The 19,686-nt window shown below is 43.9% G+C and overlaps 1 protein-coding gene across 1 annotated transcript in view; it reads right to left on the bottom strand.

Annotated features, from left to right (window-relative positions):
* The window catches only part of MYT1 (myelin transcription factor 1), a 185,792-nt gene that overhangs the window by 36,231 nt on the left and 129,875 nt on the right, over positions 1-19,686 (bottom strand). The window contains 6 exon segments of the mRNA XM_043987748.1: positions 8,561-8,629; positions 8,781-8,843; positions 11,024-11,178; positions 15,591-15,860; positions 16,530-16,654; positions 18,953-19,167. Of these exon segments, the coding sequence (XP_043843683.1) occupies positions 8,561-8,629; positions 8,781-8,843; positions 11,024-11,178; positions 15,591-15,860; positions 16,530-16,654; positions 18,953-19,167 (897 nt within the window).

A 19,686-nucleotide genomic window follows, 5' to 3' on the forward strand; every position in this document is an offset into this window, starting at 1 on the left:
AAATCCTAGCTTTACCACTTAATACCTCTGTGGCTTTGGAAAAGTCACCTAACATTTCTGAGGACTTAGCTTCCTTAGCTGTTACACTAGATGACCTGTAAAATTCCTTCCAGTTTTAAATCTTTGGTCCTTATATTATTTTATTAAATACCTTAACAGCTATTGTCACACTTTATCTTCATGATATGGTTAGGCAAAGCACACTCATGTTAATTTTATAAATAAAAGAAACTGAGGCTCACAGAGTTTAAATAACATGGTTTGAGGTTAACTACTGGAAAATTTCATGCTAGATGTCAGGTCCTTCTGACTCTCATCCAAAAGCTTTTCCCATTGAATAAGATTCATCTTTGTGATGAAATGGACCCAGTGTAAATGTTAAATAAAAGGCCCTCTGGCATTCTATCAATTGCATTTTCATTTTTCTTCCCCTAGTCAAAGGAATGGGGGAGTGCTCCTCCAGAAATGTCCTCATTTGGCCCTTTCCTCATGCAACATCTTTTGCTGTTTTCAGCACAGTAGATGCTCAATAGTAGTGCAGACACCAAACTGCTTTACCTGTAGATATTGGCAGTGTGCAGGCTGCTCTTTACAGGCATATAACCTTGCTGTTGAAATAGGCACCTCTTGGCTAACTTGTTAAGTTACTTATGTCTTACTCTCAGGATAACTAGATCATTCTCTTAGCCCTGGTACTTGGTTCCCTTGATTTGTATGTGCATATTGCCTTCCTCAGTGCTACCCATCCATCCCCAATCCACTCCAATAGTCAATAGAGAAATGTGACCTGAACTCTTATCTCTAGGTCCAAAGGTTGCCCCTTCATTTCAGCTGGAAATTGCTGACTGCCATCCATCTAAACCTCAGCTAGAAAAACTCCTCCGGGTCTCTAACTCATAAAAATATGAATTAATCTATCTCCTTTCCTTCCATATTTCCTATAGTTTCTGGGTACTGTCTCAAACTTCAGTCTATTTGCCCTACATTATAAATTAAATTTTTTGAAAAGCATCTCTATTTCATTTCCTTATACATCCTCTCTTCCTCCTTAACATAAACCTGTTGGCAAGCTTGTCCTTTGCCTTGTGGTGAGACTTTCTTAACAAAGAGGAGATGTAAACTCCTTGAGGGCAATGAACTGTTCCAATTTTGTCTTTCTATCCCATGCCTAGAACAATGCTTGGCATAAAATAGACTTTTAATAAATTCTTGTTGATTGATTGCATAATTGGAAGCCAATATACGTCATGATCATCCTTGATCCATCCAGATGAGGTTTTGATCAGATCTGTGAGGTTATTACTTTTGGTAATTAGATAAGGGGAATCATCTGCTATCCACAGAATAGCAAAATAGCTAGAGTAAGGGCAGGGTTTGGGGCAGATTTTTGGAGGATTTATGGTAGGACATGGACAAGGATCATACAGGATGAAGAGATGGGGACTGGGTTGTGAACTGCACCATTGAAATGTGTTCCCATATATTTCTAAGGTCACATATTCCTACTGAATTCTGGAAGTATGTGACTTGCAAAAAAAATTAAAACAATAATTCAAAATACAGACAGTTCTTGCTTAACATAACTTAACTATTCCCCAGACCTCCTTCTCTCCTTGTGGGCCACCTCCCCAGCTGCTCTGTGGCCCCTATAGCCAGAGTAGCTTCAGTGCTGGCCCACCCCTCTCACCCCTGCAGCTGACAGAGGAACCCAGGCTTGGGGCTGCATTGGCAGCCCCCTGCTACCCCTACCTGCTTCCAGAAGCTGGAGCCCTGCCACAGGCCATCTAGAAATCCTGCTGCCTGTCCTGGTTGAATTTGCACAATGCAAATTTACATAGAGTGAGAACTGTCTGTAATATTTACTTTTAACCTTCCTGAACCTCAGTTTCTTTCATTTATAAAATGAGAGGGTTGGATTAGGTGGCTTTGCTGCTCTAGATCTGTGATTCTATAATCTAATAGTTTGTCCCTGATGGTGAATTTAGGGTAGGACATGGACAAGAGTTACGCAGGATGGGGCAGACATGGGTGGGTTGCCATATGTTCGTTTTCGGGACTATCTAGTTTGATGAAGTCACAGCTCCATTTGAGTAAGCATAAAAACATCAATTAAAATACTCTGTACTTTAACTTAAAGCTCCCAAGATCTGGAATCAGAGGACCTGGGTTTGAATCCTGACTCTGCAACTTATTTGCCTCTGTGATCTTTTTGTTGTTGTTGTTTTTGGGTTTTTTTGGTGAGGCAATTGGGGTTAATGACTTGCCTAAGGTCACACAGCTAGTAAGTTTCAAGTGTCTGAGGCTGGATTTGAACTCAGGTCCTCCTGACTCTAGGGCAGTGCTCTATCCACTGCGGTCACCTAGCTGCCCCTTGCCTCTGTGATCTTGAGGCCTCCAGGCCTCAGTTTCCTCATCTGTAAAATGAAAGAGATTGGATGGTCTTCGAAGTCCCTTCCATCTCTAAAACTATAAGCCTATGAATCCCCTCAGAAAGAGTGTTATCTTGTTTGATTTTTACTTATTCTCTCCTGGGTCTCCCAGACACTTGGGGCATGATGCCAGGTCCCATGTGGATAGAAAAGACTGGAAGCTCCCAGCCCCAAAGCCTTGAGAGTTGATTGCCCCAGCTGAGTGATGACTCTTTCATGGTTTGGTGAGAAATGAGAAAGATTGGCTCCCTTTGCCTGGGCTCCAGCTGCTTGTCACTGCTACAAAGTCCACCATGGATGGGGCTCAAAGGGAGCCAATCTCCCCCATGCAGGTAGACTTTTGCAGAGCTGCAAGTTTCCTCATTCCTGCTCTGAATTCTATTTGTTAGAGATCCTGTGCTTTGAAAAATGTGCTGGCCATTAAAAATTGTATCCTCCAAATTGAATTTTCACAGCCTCCTTTCTGCATCAGCAGCTGCTCAAGTTACCTTGTCTGGGACCCAAGAACTCAACAGAGCCCTCAAAAAGGCATTTCTCTGAGCAGGTAGAGACAAAGCTGGTATTTATGAAAGTGGGCAAAGAACAACCGAAACCCACACCTCCACCTTTAAAAGCCACAGACATTACGGACTATGGACACATCCCTTGCCGTCCTAACAGAAATGACATGCTAGTTGTCAAACACAGGACTGATGGCTGTAGCACGTGTGTGCTTGTTTCAGCAAACATCACAAGAGGCTTCTACAAACAGCAGATGTGAGGCTGCTCACAAGAGGGACACACTCTGTCACCCTTCCCCTTCTATCCGCCTGCTCTGTGTGCTGCACCTGCTGCTGTAGTTAACCCACCTGTGGCTTGTTCCAAGGACTTTCTGGGTTTTTTTCTCCCCACCCAGGGTGAGTCCTCATGTTGAAAGTTAAGGTTGAACTATTGTGACACTCTGCAAACCAGATTCTTTGTGCATAACCTACCCACAGATCTTCAAAGAGCAAGTTGGTTAGACCCAGACTCACTGAGAAAGTTCAAGGTGAAGCCCTTAGCATGATATTGAGCTCACACTTGCTCACTGTGCCCCCAGGTAGTTTTCTCCATGCTGGGCAAAAAACAAAATTGCAAGGTGGGTGGATCAGCCCTTCTGCAGCTCCCTAATTACAGGGGCAATGACACGGTAATTTCCAATTATACCATTCAAGCATGAATGGGGTATATGTTGAAGAGGGCAGGATTTCCAAGTGGGCCTCAATGAAGGGTCAGTCTCTCTTGCTACAAAGCTCTTCTAGGTTCCTCCTTACAACAAAGCATATTGGCCCCCATTTCCCAAGACAGGAACTTGGCCCAAATATAAAGCTGCTTAAGCTTTGTGAGACTTGGAGTCCTGAGCCAAACTCCATCTCTAAGTGTTCAAGTTCATTTAATCTTGGCAAAAATACTAGTCCAATTTCTTTTTCTTTTTTTTTGTGAGGCAATTGGGGTTAAGCGACTTGTCCAGGGTCACACAGCTAGTAAGTGTCAAGTATCTGAGGGCAGATTTGAACTCAGGTCCTCCTGACTCCAGTCAGTGCTAGCTGCCCCACTAGTTCAATTTTTTTTAGTGACTTGCCAGGGTCACACAGCTAGTAATGTCAAGTGTCTGAGGCCGAATTTGAACTCAGGTCTTCCTGAATCCAGGGCCGATGCTTTATCCACCGCGCCACCTAGCTGCCCCAACTAGTCCAAAATTGGGGAAAAGTTTTTTTAAAAAAGGTTTCTTTGGTCTAACATATCCCTCCATAAATGAATTTGAGTTGCATAGAAATGAGTGTAACATGGACGAATTTAAGCTACAGCCTTTGGCTCACATGATTCCTCTAGAACGTCTGGCCATTAGAGAGTCCGGCTTCATTAGAATTCCAGAAAAGGAAGACTGAAACTGTTCTCACACAAAATCCTGGCCACTAGACAAAGCAATTTATTTGCAAGAAGGCAAAGCAGGTTGGGCAGCTAGGTAAAACCATTGGAAGGAGCACTGGGTTTGGAATGAGGAAGATGATTCTTTGTGATTTCAAATCTAGCCTCAGACATTTACTAGACATTTACTAGCTGGATGACCCCTGAGCTAGTCACTTAATCCTATTTGCTTCAATTTCCTCATCTGTAAAATGAACTGGAGAAATAAATGGCAAAACCACTCTGATATCTTTGCCATGGAAATTACAAATGAGGGTCACAAAAAGTCAGATACGACTGTACAATAACAAAGGCAGGTACTTTTGCCCTGGCTAGATTTGAACTCAGGTCTTTCTCCGACTCCAGGCTGGTACTGTCCACTATGTCACCTAGCTGTCCCCCCCTCCCCCAAGCATAATCTAATGGATATGTTGCTCTTGCCCTTATCTATGAGGGTAACATTGGTAATCCCTCTGATATTTTCTCCTTTGCCAAGAGTACTTCTCATAAATGAGGAGATCAGAAGATGTCTCAGCCCAGAAGCAATGAACGGGGCCAACCCTGACTCATTCCTACTTGTTACAGGCTAGTTCATTGGGGTGTGAGGGGGTAACTGTGATTCCAAACCTCTCTGGATTCAGAGGGGCTGATTCATCCCTCATTCATCAGAATGATGTTTGGAACATGGGTTCTATTTTCCTGCCAAACCACAGCCACCCATCCATTTCTGCTTTCAGGAAAGACAGAGTCCATAGGAAAGATGCACACTGAATCCTCTAGCTTCTATCAGCTGCCTCATAGTGGAAGACATGAGATATGTACCTGGAAGAAGCCACAGAAAGGACTCTGTGTGGTCACAGAGTAGAACTGTTCCCAAAAGGAAAAAAAAAAACCAAACAGGTACTTTTGCCATGACTGGACTTGGAGAACTTTAATTCTTTATAATTCCTGTCCCCCTCACCAATCATCCTGACTTAAGCAGAGGTCATTTATCTGAGGTTTTGAAAGACTATCATGTGTAAGAGAGATTAGTCTTTTTTTTCTGTGTGACCCCAGAGGACAGAACTAGGACTTGTGGGTGGGAATTACAGTGAATCAGATTTCAGTATTTGAAGCAGTAAGAAAATGGAATGGGCTGTTTTGTTAGGAAGTAAGTTCCCCATCAATGTAGATTTCCAAGCAGAGTTTGTACGACTTCTACTTGTTGGAAGTACTGTGGAGGGGGAGGTCTACTTTGGGCAAGAGTCACACTAAATAGTTTCTGAGGTCCCTGTCAGTTCTGGGAATCTATGATTTTCCAAGGAAAAGATGCTACCTCCCCCATCATTCTTACCCAAGAGGCAATAATAATAGCTCACCTTTATATAAGAATTTATAGTTTACAAATCACTTTCTACCCAATAACCCATAAGGTAGGTTGTTATGTCTGGAGCTCTCAAAGACTCTGAGAGACTGACGAGATGGGAGGGGAGGTCCCAGACAGTCATTGCATCAGAGCTGTCTCAGAAGGGCCTTCTGATCATAAATTCACTTACACTAGAAGGCTATCCTTAGCTACTGGAAAAGTACCAAGCATAACCACTGCCAGGAAAGTCTCTCAGAGGAATGGAAAATTCACTCACAAAATACATCTTCCCAGGTGATTTTCCCATAGCGCAAATACCAGAAAGAGGATCGTAGATTCTAGAGCTGAAAAGGACCCCTGGAGTGCATCTAGCCCAACCCCCTCATTTTACAAATTAGGAAACTGAGGCTCATAAGGAGCCCTTTAAGATCCCAGAAGTAGCAAATGGCAGAACTGAGCTTGAACCCAAATCCAGCATGTTTTTCATTATGGCCTCCAAGGAAATGTCTCAGAGTTGCAAACAATGTGGCACCACTCTTCTCGAGAAGAAAATTCTTTTTCCCTGTAGAAAATTCTTTCTATATTAGTTACCTCTATTTCCTTTCCTCTCACTCATTTTTCAACCCTTTGTAGTCTGGCTTCCAAACTCCTCACCCAACTGAAACTGCTTTCTCTAACGTTGTTAACCTGATTGTAAGCTCCTTGAGGACAGGGATTGCTTCATTTTTGTGCTCAAATCCCTAGAACCTAGCATAGTGTCTGTCATGTAGTAGGCACTTAATAGAGTTCAGTCACTTCAGTGGTGTCTGACTCTTCATGACCCCATTTGGGGTTTTCTTGGTAAAGAGACTAAAGCGGTTTGCCATTTCTTTCTCCAGTTCATTTTACGATGAGGAAACTGAAGCAAACAGGGTTAGTGACTTGTCCAGGGTCACACAGCTGGTATGGATCTCAGGTCACATTTGAATTCAGGTCTTTCTGACTCCATGCCTGGCAATATTCACTGCATCACCTAGCTGCCCTTCTAAAAACATAGTTTAATGGAAACATTGCTCTTGCCTGATCTATGAGGGTACCATATTGAGACTCCTTCTGATATTTTTCCTTTGCCACAGAGTACTTCTCATAAATGAGAAATACTATTCTATCTACTGTGTCACCTACGCCCTCAAAAGTAGCCATTCAATAAATTCTTGTTGGTTGATTGAACCCTGGAGACTTATCTGTACCTGTTTCCCCCCCCCCCCCCCCCGCCCCCTGCAAACAGTTGAATCTGGCCAAATGCTCCACAACCATGGCCAGTCAAATTAAACCTACTGTCAATAGACACCACTTGTCCATCTTTCAAAAGTACCCTTAAATCCCACCCTTATATTTCCTCAAGTGGTGATGCAATGCAACCAAGCTGTGACCAATTAATGGCTCTTCCTAGCTACAGTCCTCATTGAGCTAGTTTCAACCATGTCCATCCACCATTATTTCCTGACATTGTGCTGATGCAAACAAGGCAAGTATTATTCCTATTTTACATATGAGGAAATTGAGTTTTAGGGGGGTTAACCGATTTGCCCCTTATCACACAGCTCACAAGTGTTGGAACTACAACTCAAACATAGGTCTTCTCACTCCAAGACTGAGGAACTCTAAGCAGGTAGGTTGGGGATCCTTGATGTTTTTTAAACTACCATGCTTCTGATCAAGATGATATAGCCTAGCTCCAGAAAATCCTGTTGTTCCTAGGAGAAAAATGTAAAGGGCCAGACTTCAAGGTCCATGTCAGTAGTCGCTATCCCCCTACACATTCCCCCCCTGCCCCTGCCATAATTCAGCTCATGGCAATGGTTTTAGCTTTGCTGAGGGGATGACCCCAGCAGATAACTGGAAAGAACAAACTGCATCCTTCTAAATACACTCTGCACATCTGGGAAACCTCCGGGTGTCTGCAACTCAGCTGTGAAGCTATCCTTGAGCAGGTGAGGTGAGATGGTGACCTCAACCATCTGTTAGGGAAGGCAGTTAGGGTAGGGAGGGAGGAGCAGAAGAAAGGGGCAGGAAGGTTTAGGGAATTGATTGAAGAGCCTCTGCTCTCATCCAGAAGCAGCTTAAGTATCAAGAAAAAAGGCAAAAGGAATAGCATTTTCTTTCATCATCAGCTTCCAGTTCACAATTAGCAAAAAGCCATATGGTCGGCTGCCCTAAACCATTCCATGGGCAGCCCTGAAGTTTTTCCTAAATATTGAGGGGGCAGTGAACCCCCACCCCAGAGTCCACACAGAGCTCTTTCAAGACTTTTGCTACCGGAGGCTGGTGAACTGGACCAGATGGGGAGAAGGAGCAGCGGAGTTTGGAAGCCTCGGAAGGCTGAGGGGAGGCTGGTCCTGTCTGTATCCTCCTCTTGGAAGCTCAGCTCCAGAAGTCCAAGTGACTCCTTGGACTGAGCAGCCTGCCCACATGAAGGGAGGCTGGCCTGGGGACGTGTGTCTGACCAGCATCTCTCCTAGCCTAACAAGGGGACACCACACCGGACCACAGCAGCTCGAGGCCATGAGCAATAAGAAGTAGCAGTAACAGCAGCACCAGCGGCAGCCCAAGACAGCCCAAACCAGCCCTTCCTGAAGGTCTAAAGCCCCCAAAGCAGGCAGGTGGACAGACAGACAGGCGGACAGACAGGCGGACAGGCAGACAGGCAAGTATTTTCTCCTTTTAGAGTCAGGGGTGTCCCCCAGCTTTCCCCCTGGGCTTGGCCCAGGCCCACAGGCCTTTGGAGAGATGAGTTTTGGCTGAGGCCTCTATGGAAGGAGAGAGGAAAGCAAGGGTGTCAACACAGGCCAGAGGAGATTCAAGTTGAGCGCAAACATACTTGAGGTCAGCAGAGTGTGCAGCCATGAGGTTTCTGAGGCTCTTGTCAGCAAGAGGACAACCAGAAAGGCTGAAAGAGAAGAGATGGAATATCTGGGTAAGGCCAAAAAAAAGGGGGGGGGCGGGCAGGAGGGGTGAGTTGAGGGAGGGAAAAGAAGTACCAAACCATCCACACGGAAAATAGGCTTTAGAGTCAGAACCTGGAATCAGAAGGCACGCACCTGCGATGGGAGGCATAGTTTCCAGTGATGTGTCCACTGCCATCACAGCCTGGGGTGGGACAGCTGAACAAAGAAACAGAAAGTGTCAGTCCCCAAGAGAAACAGATTTGTACAGAGATGAGTCCTCCCTCTCAAATGCAGGCTGGAGCAGCTGGGAACAGAGGCGTGGGCAGCCAAACCTAATCAGGCTCTCCAGGAGCAGTTTCTTATTTGGGAGTCCTTATTTCCACCAATAACTAACATCTGTGAAACACATTAAGGCTTGTAATGTACTTTACATACTTTATCTCATTTGGACCTTATAATACCCATGTGAGATAGAAAAAAAATGCATATTATTATAAAACAAGGAAATGGATTCTCCTCCAGAGCTTAAGTGACTTGCTCATGGTTAGACAACTCCAGTTATCCCTTCCACATAGCTGGGGGTAGGGGCGTGGCACCCCCTGCAATCTGGAAAATCAGGCATGAAATGTTTTGGCCCTCCTTTTGATTCAGAGAAGAAGTCTGAATTATTATGGTGTCAAAAGATAAAATATGTCAATATTATATAATACTATCCATATATTTTATGAATTTCTGAGTTTCTAAACTTTTTCTGTGTCATCTGTGGCTTCCATAAAACTCTCAAAAAATTCTCACTTAAATTCTTCTGCTAACCTGTGATATATCAAAACCGCTATGGGGAAAGTCACAATTTAGAAGGGATAACTGTAGGGTCAGAGCAGGGGTTTGAGCCCAGATTGTTCCTGACTCCAAGATCAGTGTTCTTTCTACTAGAACCTATCACTACCTAACCAAAACACAGCAGACCCTCCTAGTGTGGTATTTCGTTTAGTGCAATTTTTTTCCTTCACTGAAAGAAAGGTCACTGGGATCAGCAGATGAGGGGAAAAAAATTCCTAGTAAAATTCAAGCCCCAATATCCAAATCCTGGAGAACCAGCTTTAGAGCTGGGTTGCTCAGGATGAGCTTGCTTCTTTGGAACGTTTATGTGGGGACAGGTGACAATGACTATGACCCTTACCACAATGGCAAGCACAGCAAACTTGTTCATGCTCCCCCCTCCCAAACATAGCCTGAATGTAGGGCCTTCCCAAAGGAGTGACTTACGCTGTCATACAGGCAAACCTCACATAGTAGGTTCTAGGGGGAATAGCCCAGAATTTAACTCTGAAGACTATACTGGAATGAGACAATCTAATCACCCTGTCAGCCAGACAAAGTCACATTCTAATCACCAGGAGGGGGAACTGAGATGCAGATAATCTGAAAGTCATTCCAAATACATTGGGTTTTATGAATACATCCCACCTCTTTAGAGAGGATTTACTTTCCTAATTATGCCCTTCTTGAGTTAATACTGAATACATTTGCATTCTCTGAGCATATACCAACTGTGGGGGAAGGGCATAGAGGGGGAAGGGAAAGTATGCCAGAAGCACGCTGGGATTAAAAATGTGTTTGGGATGACTTCTAGTGTGGATAATGCATGTGTGGAAAATTAAGAATTGAATGCACTTGCATTTAAATTTGGAGTCCAGCATTGTCCTGTGGCCTCCCAGGACTCAGAAGTTTGGTCAGTTCTACCCAGAAGCAAGGGAGCAAGAGACTACTATGCCCTTCTCAGGTAGCCAGAATCCCCAAAGAACCAGTCAGACAAAGAAAATTAGGTTTCTTCCATATTATGCCTCTCATTCTAAATGACAAGGTTCTGCCTGCTAGATTCCATGCTATTAGATAGGACTTTCAGTGTTAAAAAAACAAAACAAGCACCAAATCAGAATGTTTAAGAATGAAAAATAGTAAGGAAGCAGAAAGATCTTTCTCCCTCCTATCTCCTCTATCTCCTTCAGAATGGTATGGGCCCATGGGCTCATGGTTGACTTATTCAAAGTGGCCCTTGGCCCAGAAGAACTGCTTCCTGGCTTTGCCTAAATTGAAAACATGTTTAGGACCAAAAACCCTGGGGGTGAGGGGCACACTCAAGATGCTAGCAACAGCCACATGAATAACAGCAACAAAAATCAGCCTAAGAAAATGTTCCTAGAGAAGCAATAAGGCCAGGAGATCTTGAGACTAGCTCATTCAACTTTGCCCAACAAAATGGGAATAGCCCACTCAAGATGTGTGTCCATGGAAAGAGGCCCCAAATATCTGGAACTTTCGAACAATGGAAGTTCCCTTCCCCAAACTTGAGTAAATGCTCCTGAGGCTCCTGTGAGCCAGGGAGGGAGACTTACGTGAGCAGCTCCTTCTTAATGTCCTTGGAGAGGAACTTCAGCTTAAAGTTGGTTAAGGTAACTTCCCCTGGATACTTCCGCTCTTCAAAGTTCTCCTCTGACACTTCCTGGTCATCTGCTTCAGAGGAAGCAAAAGAATTTGCTGCTGGCTCTGACTGCAAAAAACCAGCAGGGAGAGTTTTTACTGACCAGCTGGGGAGTCACCAGCAGGAAGGCTGGTAAGGAGCAGCCGGAGGAGCCCTCCAGAGAGCAGCCCGCGAGGCCCAGGGATCTCGCCCCAAGAGACTGCTCGGGACAGTTTTCTATTGTTTCCTCTGCTCTCCTAAAAGTGAGACTTTTAGGGCCTTTTTGCCTGAAAAGAGAAAGGAAGAAGGCACCGTCTCTCCTAGCCAGAGCTCTCAGGGGAAAGAAGCAAGGGGCTGCCTGAGGAGGGCATGTTCTCCAGTCATTGGCCTCTCTCACCAGAGAGAATGCCAGATGTTGACCCCAAGCATTTAAATCCCAATGTGAGAAGCTGTTCAGGCTGAGTGAAAGTTTAATAGCCGACATGTGTTTAACACTTTATGACCATTAAGGGTTCTCCAATACATTGTTATTGGGGGGAGGCAGTTTGGTGCAGTGGGAAGAACACTCAGTTCTTCTGTAGTTAGAGGATCTGGGTTCAAATCAATTCCCTTTTGGTGCCAGATCTGTGATCCATTCATCTCATTTGACCCTCACAACAACCCTCTGAATGTTGAATGTTGAAATCTAACACTGCAAGACTGATGTAAATGTCTTGAAAAATTTCAAGGAAAACATAATACTTGGAATTAGAAGAAATGAAGATCTGATTAAATGGTAACTGCTTTCTGTATAGATTTTGAGAAAGACGGTCAAATAAAAGGATTTGTTTGTGCAAAACTAAAAAAAAAAAACCCAACCCTGTGAGTTAAATAAGTATTAATCCTACCTTATAAATAAAGACACTGAGACTTGTCTAAGTAAATGACTGAGCTAGGATTTGAACCCAGGTTTTCTGGCATCAAGACACTGCTCCTGGGAATATTTTTATGGGCCAACAGATGTTGTACAAAGAGCCACCCATATTGGTGGGGATAGGAGAGGAATGGGATAATTAAAAGAGCACTGATCTTGGAGATCAAAGTTCTGGGTTCAAGTTTGGCCCTACAGTTTCCTAGGTGTGTTAACTTAGGCAAATTGCCTAACCTAGCAAGTCTCAGTCCCCTCATCTGTAAAATAGGAATAATGATGCTCACATAAGGTTGCTATGAGGATCAAAGGAGACAAAACACTTTATAAACATAAAGTGCTTTATAAATATAAGCTTTCATAATGGCAAGTTATTATTCATATCAGATCTATACTACATCTTCCTTGTCCCCCAGGCTCATACCTAGGTATCATCCTTAACTTCTCACTCTCTCATTAGACCATATCCAATCATCTCCAAAGTTGTGACATTACTGCCTTCATAATATCTCTCAAATATGCCCCTTTATCTCCTGTAGAACTGGCACCAGAGTGGTGCAGGGCCTCATTAGCTCATGCCTGGATTATTGCAATAACCTGCCGGTGGTTCTCCCTCCTTAAGTGTCTCCCACTCCCACTCTGCTGTTGATTTGATTTTCCTAAAGTCTTCCCAAAGCTCCTATTCGGTCAACTCCAGTGGCTCCCTATTACCTCCAGGATCAAATGTAGAATACGCTATCTGGCAGCTAAAGCCCTTCCTACCTGTCCAGTCTTCTTACACCTTCCTCTCCTCAGTGTACTGTATGATCCAATGAACTCCAGTGACTGACCTCCCTGCTCTTCCTCATACATGGTACTCTACCTCTCGACTCCTCCCACTTTCATTGGCTGTCCCCCATTCCTGGTATTCTCTCCCTCCTCATCTTCCCCCGGCTTCCTTGGTTTCCTTCCATTCCTCCCTAATCTCATCCCCTTCCTTCCCTCTGAGATTACTTCTAATTTATCCTTACCTTTTTTGTATAGTTGTTTTCATGTTGTCCATCCCATTAGACTGTGAGCTCCTTGAGAGCAGGAACTGGGTTTTTAATTTATTTACTCTCTTGCCTTTTAAAAAATATCCCTAGTGCTTGGCACAGTGCCTGTTACATAGTAGATGCTTAGTAAGTGATTGTTTGTTGACCTGGTGCCCCCGCTTTACCCTTTGATTCAGATCATGACAGTCAAGGAAGGGCTTCCTCTAGCCAGCATCTCCCATCCTGACATTCTCTTGAGATAAGAGGACCACTCTTTGCTGTGAAACATGAGAACAGGCATCTCTACTGAGGCTTACATGGTCCTTTTCTTTTCCAGTTCTCACCTGGAAGCAAATTTTTCTTCATTTTTTTTCTGTGTCCCAGAATGCCTTCCTATAGTCTGACGCAGGCCCAAGAGGACCAATGGCCCCATCGGTCAATAAATGAACATTTTTCAAGTGCCCACTGTGTGCCAGGCATTGCCCAGTGCTGGGGATACAGAGAAAGGCAAAAGATGGTCCCTGCTCCCAGGGAGCTTTCAGTCTAATGGCTCTGAGTAAAGTCATCCACCCTCCACTAGCTCACTCCACTTCATCCCTGGAAGCTTTTATTTTTCCCCAGATTTGCTTTGTCAAAGGTAACATGGGGCTATGACAACCTTACCAGTGTGCACATAGAGATGTGCTCTAAGGAGGCATTGGTGGCACATATTGTGCCTGAGCCTGGAATAGGATACAAGGACCAGATTGTCCCCCACTGTTTGACTTTGGTCAATATTTAAAGAATCTGTCAGCTCCTCAGAGGGCCAATTATGAACTAATGAACCTGCATTAGCATTCAGAGGCCTGGAAGCCTTTTCTCTCTTTCCAAATGGTAACTTTACCTCATGGAACATTGAAGAAACCAAAAGTTTAAGGTTGGCAAAACACTTAATTACATAGTCCCTTTTGATCTTCTCAACATCATTGTGAGCTAGGAAAAAGTAAAAGTATCATTACAGGTGAAGGAGTCTTCTTCTGAGGTTGGAACTTCTCCACAGTCGGTCAAACAGTTAGTGCTAGAGCTGGGGTTTGAACTCATTTTGTTCCTGACCCCAGGTCATACAAGCTGTGTGACCCTGGCCAAGTGACTTAATTTCTGTTTGCCTCAGTTTCCTCAACTGTCAAATAGGAATAATAATAGCACCTACCTTGTACAGTTGTTGTGAGGATCAATGAGACAATATTTGTTAAAAAAAACCAAAAGCCCGGGGTGCAGTGCATAAAGCACCGACCCTGGATTCAGAAGGACCTGAGTTCAAGTCTGACCTCAGACACTTGACACTTACTAGCTGTGTGACCCCGGGAAAGTCACTTAATCCTCATTGCCCCGCCAAAAAAAAGCCCTTGGAGAGTGCTTGGCACATAGTAGGCACTATATAAATTCGTAATCCCTTCCTTTCTACTATCACATGTTGCCTCCTGGGCCAGATGGGCATATAGGCTAGAGGGAAAGCTAGCCAGACGTAGTCCTTAGAATTCCATGGCAATTCTTCTTGGCTTATCATCTCCACCAGGACTGTTGTGCTCAAATGGATTACTAGTGTTTGGAAACCTGATTCAGAACAGATCATGCCAGCCTACTATGCCAATTGCCTTTCTTGTTCCTACCTGTCCAGGCTGATAATGTTTATGCCAGGGGAGTGGCAAATATGATACATTCATTTACTGTGACTGGTGCATTGGAACCATATGGGGGGCAAGTATAACATTGTCTTGGGTACCTTGGTGCTAGTTTTCAGGTCAGTACAGTGTCCACAATGCTAATGGATGTTTGGGCAGCTACATGTTCCTCACTGAATACTAGTATAGGCAGAATCCACCCATTTAGAAAACCATTTTTAAAATCGTCTTTTCTTCAGTCCCAAAGCTCTGTCCACTCCACTAATCACCCTGTTTGAGCAAGTTTTGTGTGTAGCTATAGATTATGAGAGGGTCATAACCACTGGCTTGACCTAGGACAGTAGAAACACTGGGTAAATTCAAAGATAGCATATGATGTGATGAGAAGAAGGAAGGGAAAAAAAAAAAAAAACAACCCCAGCTTCTCTCTGACTGATAGCCTTGGCAGTTACCCTGAGACCAAGGCAGTCAGAAAATCAAGGAATAAGGCTTCAAGGTAATGGTTTGGCTTTCAAGGACTGGGCCCAGACTTGACACATTCCTGAGGACCTGAATGAAAACTATGGGGACATAAAACCACCACTTGGAAAAGGTCTTTTCAGAAGTGATCAGTAGGAAAAGAAACCCCAGGAACCTTCCCAATGCTGGCCTCAAAAGGAGACAGGGCTGCTTGAGTCTTCATGGCTTTTCTCCATCCCCAGAGAAGGCCAACAGAATCAAGACCTAGAATGTCCGTGTTAGGGCAGCTAGGTGGCGCAGTGGATAAAGCACTGGCCCTGGATTCAGGAGGACCTGAGTTCAAATTCGGCCTCAGAAACTTGACACTTACTAGCTGTGTGACCCTGGGAAAGTCACTTAACCCCTATTGCCCTGAAAAAAAAAAAAAAACAGAAGTAGAACATCAGTGTTTCTGTCACCCACCTCTTCAGGCTCCTCCTCTCGCTGACGGCTGGGTTTGGTATAGTCGATGGGGCCATCCCACTCATCCTGCCTCGAGGTCTGACTGGACTGGGGTGAGGTCATGGTGCTGCTAGTGGCACTGGTGCTGTTTTGGCGTTGGGAAACATCTGGGGATTTGACACTGGGACTGCTGCTGCAGCTGCTGCTGCTTGGGAAGGCGTTCTCTCGTTTGCGGTGTTTATTCATGCTTAAGTCCAGAGTCCCGTTTTCATCCACCTCAATGTCCATAGACTGAAATTGGAAATTTCAATGCAATCTTTCGTTAGTCATTCTGCTACCTGCCCCGAAGGCATCTTGCATGGTAAATTGGACACAATGAATTATGTACCCCAGATGACCTTAGTAAAATGTGAGAGGATAATGGAAGCCAATTCCACAGACCTAAATAAAGCAACACTTCAGAAGGAAACTTCCTGGATTACCAACCTTTGAGGGTCTCCTTGTAATCTATTACTTAATTCTCATGGTCCAAACAGGTACTAGGCCAAATCTACATGGACACTGACCTCTAAAAGCAGTGTGGGACCATGGAAAGGACTTGGAGTTAGACTTGGCTTTGAATTCTGCCCCTGTCCCTTATAACCTGCACGACCATGGATAGGCCAATTAATTTTTCTGAGCCTCACTTCTCTAATATGTAAAATGGGGGAGCTGGATTAGGTGAAGTCTAAAATGATTCAATTTTCTGTATTAAGATGAGTTTATCTCATGGCCCATTACAGAGTCCGCATCTGTATCCTCAGAACCAGAAGGGAAGAGTCATTTCTTCAGTGAGGGGCTCCCCTAAACCCTAGCTCCATCCCTTTCTCAGACTGGCACATTGGGCATCTGCACAGCTGACCTTGTGAAGCCCCCAGCATTAATTCTAGTACCTTTACCTCTAACTCCACCTGAACTGACCTTGCTGGGGAGATCTTGCTGCTTCGTGCTGAGATTCTCTGGCATTTCCCAGCAGCGGGTGGAGAGATTTAAGATGGCAGTGGCAGCCATGTGTGCAGCCTCGGCATCATGGGAGTAGTCGAAGCCTGCGGAAGAAGATGACGTGCTCTTCACATAACTACCGGAGGGGCTGTGCCTGGGGGAAGAGGCCTTTGGAAAAGGTTTGGCTGCAAAAAGGGAACAACACGGGCTGACACACAACTGAATAAAGAGACAGCGGCTATTCATAACTTTGGGCATTTAGGTGGAGGAGTAACTAGTACTTATATGAGCCTAGGTCTTAGGGCTGCTCAGGGATCCTGAGGGTGAGAGATGTGAGAGAATTCACCCAATAAACCACTTTTAACTCACTTGCCACCTTCCTAACCTCAAGTCCTTTTGTAAAAGAGTCTAGTTCCTAACTCAATTATATGTGTGTGTGTGTGTATATGTATATGTATATATATACACACAAATATATATACATACATATACACATACACACATATATCTGGAAATATTCCTTAAAAAGAAAATGGAAAATTATTAACATGTAGATAGCACTTAAATATTTGAACATGTCAATTGAGAAAATCTTTATAAGCAAAAACTTCTAGATAGAGTCTCATTGTGTTCAGATCTTTAATTTTTTATTTTTGCCATCCTAAGCAACAGTCATTATTTCAATAGATTTACATTACAGTTGGAGGAAAAGCAAGTTATATGAAAAATTCAGACCCCAAACGATGATACTTTGTAAGTAATTACACTGCAGCCATGAAATTGCTTTCAGATGGACTAGCAGTCAAATATAATATTTCTTAGTAGTCAAGTTATTTCCTTTATATGCCCAATAAGCCTGAAAGCCTAGAACACAGCAGGGCTCATGTGTTTTTGCTCTGAATTCCATTTCACCTCACTATGAACCACTTTGGTTTATCTTATGGGAAGTTAAGTGCATGTATCTTGGAAGACAACACAGTAAAAACGGTGATTCCTAGAAAATACATTCTCTCCATGAAAGGTAGTGATTTCTGCACAATGGCCATCATCTTCAAATGATATTTTTGATAAACATACAAGGGTGCTGGGTAGTTCATTCCTTCTCATATTGTCCAGTCTAATCCCTGTTTAGGGGTTCAGAGGACAAACCTGACAACATTCATAAGGGTGAAATGCCAATTTCAATTTCACACTGTATACTCAGAGATGCTTTTCCATTTCATAAGTATTTCTAGCACTAATGGACTTGCAATCAGCAAATTAGTAAAATAAGTGATGAGAAAAGATAGAAGGGATTATCCTAGTGGGTTTGCAGGAATTATTTTTGTCAGTACAATTACCCTGAAAATTCTTTGCTAATATTGCAAATAACACAATCTATTCAGCAAGAGAGTCACTTGTGCAGAGAAACAAATTACTTTCCCATCAGCGCTAACCCAGCATGGCAGTGACAGTTGTGTGCACTGGCCTCCATCCAATTCCATTGTCTGATCCTTTACAGATTTAGCCCAGGAATAAAGGGAGCCTCCATCATGGGGAGCCAACTGGATGCTTTTAAGCATGAGCACTTTTTAGAGAGCAGCTGCGTCAGGATTAAACAGGACTCTGAATTCAGGATTAGTCAGAGAGAGAAAGCTCTCTTGGGGCTAACAACATCTTCTACAAACTGCTTTCTTAAATCTTTAAACACACACATACACACACACACACCCCATATATGAGTGTGGGTTTTATTTTTGTAGAAAGCTTTCAAAGATGGATGGGGCATGTCTATGTAAAGGCTAATGGACTTATTAAAGTCTTAAAGGTTGAATATTTTGATAACCATGGTTGTCCAGAGTTCGGGGCTAGGTACAGCAATGGTGATGATGGGAGTGGGGTGGGGAGAACACAAATTCTATTCCTAGACATGTGTGTTTTGATGGCTGAGGGAGCAACTTTATATTTCCCAAGTACCTGAGTCAGCTCAGCCTGGACAAAGGGGCTGAATTGGAGATCTACCATTTGAAGTCATTTGGGGCTAAGTGTATTACATTAGGTGTGGTTTTGTTTTTGTTTTTTGGTGAGACAATTGGGGTTAAGTGACTTGCCCAGGGTCACACAGCTAGTAAATGTCAAGTGTCTGAGGCAGGATTAGAACTCAGGTCCTCCTGAATCCAGGGCCGGTGCTCCATTCACCGTGCCACCTAGCTGCCCCAGGTGTGGTTTTAAATGAGAAACATATCTGAGGTGCTGGACCTTGGGAGATGAGCCTCTGAATCAGGGAATCCCAGGATCCTCTTACTCCTCTCCTGCCCCCATCAATCCTGTATCTTTGAACAACCTACTAGCCCTGGATGTGAAGCTTGAAGAAAAATCAGAAGGAATTATTTAAAAGTAGTCTCAATCCCTTTCCAACTTACATTTAAAGGCTTTCGGTGAGGTTTCGCTAGTCTGAATCTTTGGGGCAAGCATGCGTTTGCCAAAAACCTGAGCATCAAAACTTGCATAATCGAAGGTGACCTTGGAGTACTTCTCCAGCTCCTTAGCCAGGTTGGCCCTGGGTGTGGCTGGAACCATGTTGGGCCTGTAACTCCCATACTGAGGAATCTCCAGCTGCTTGACGAAGCACATAGGCCTGGGGGTGGGTGACAAGACAGAGAGGTCAGTGAAAACAAGGAAAGTGTTCCTTCCAATGGTGCTCAGGGACACATAACCTTAGTCATAGCTGTGTTTTATTATGTGTTACATTATGGGCTATATAGATTGTAGGTTGATATGGAAACCTAACCATCATGTATAACAAATGCTTGGATTCAGACTTACAACTTGGAATTCTGAGTTTTTAACTTCCTATTCCTACCCTGAGTAGAAATCCTTTTCTTAGTTGAGAAGAGACTCTTTCTCCACCTTCTCACTACTTCTACTGGCTACATAGTGAGACAGGATTTTTCCCACAGAATGAGAGATTCTCCAAATCCAGGATGGCAGAGAAATGAGGAGGGCCTCTCTCACCATGGTACCATCCCACATACAGGAAAGCATCCCCCCGCTGTGCTGGCCACCCCAACAACCTGGTAAAAGGAATACTACGAGTCAGGCATTCAGTACCAGGATAGTTGTCAGGAAGATCTGTGTTCAAGACCTGCTGACACAT

Source organism: Dromiciops gliroides, chromosome 2, assembly GCF_019393635.1.
Source record: "Dromiciops gliroides isolate mDroGli1 chromosome 2, mDroGli1.pri, whole genome shotgun sequence".
Lineage (NCBI taxonomy): Eukaryota > Metazoa > Chordata > Mammalia > Microbiotheria > Microbiotheriidae > Dromiciops > Dromiciops gliroides.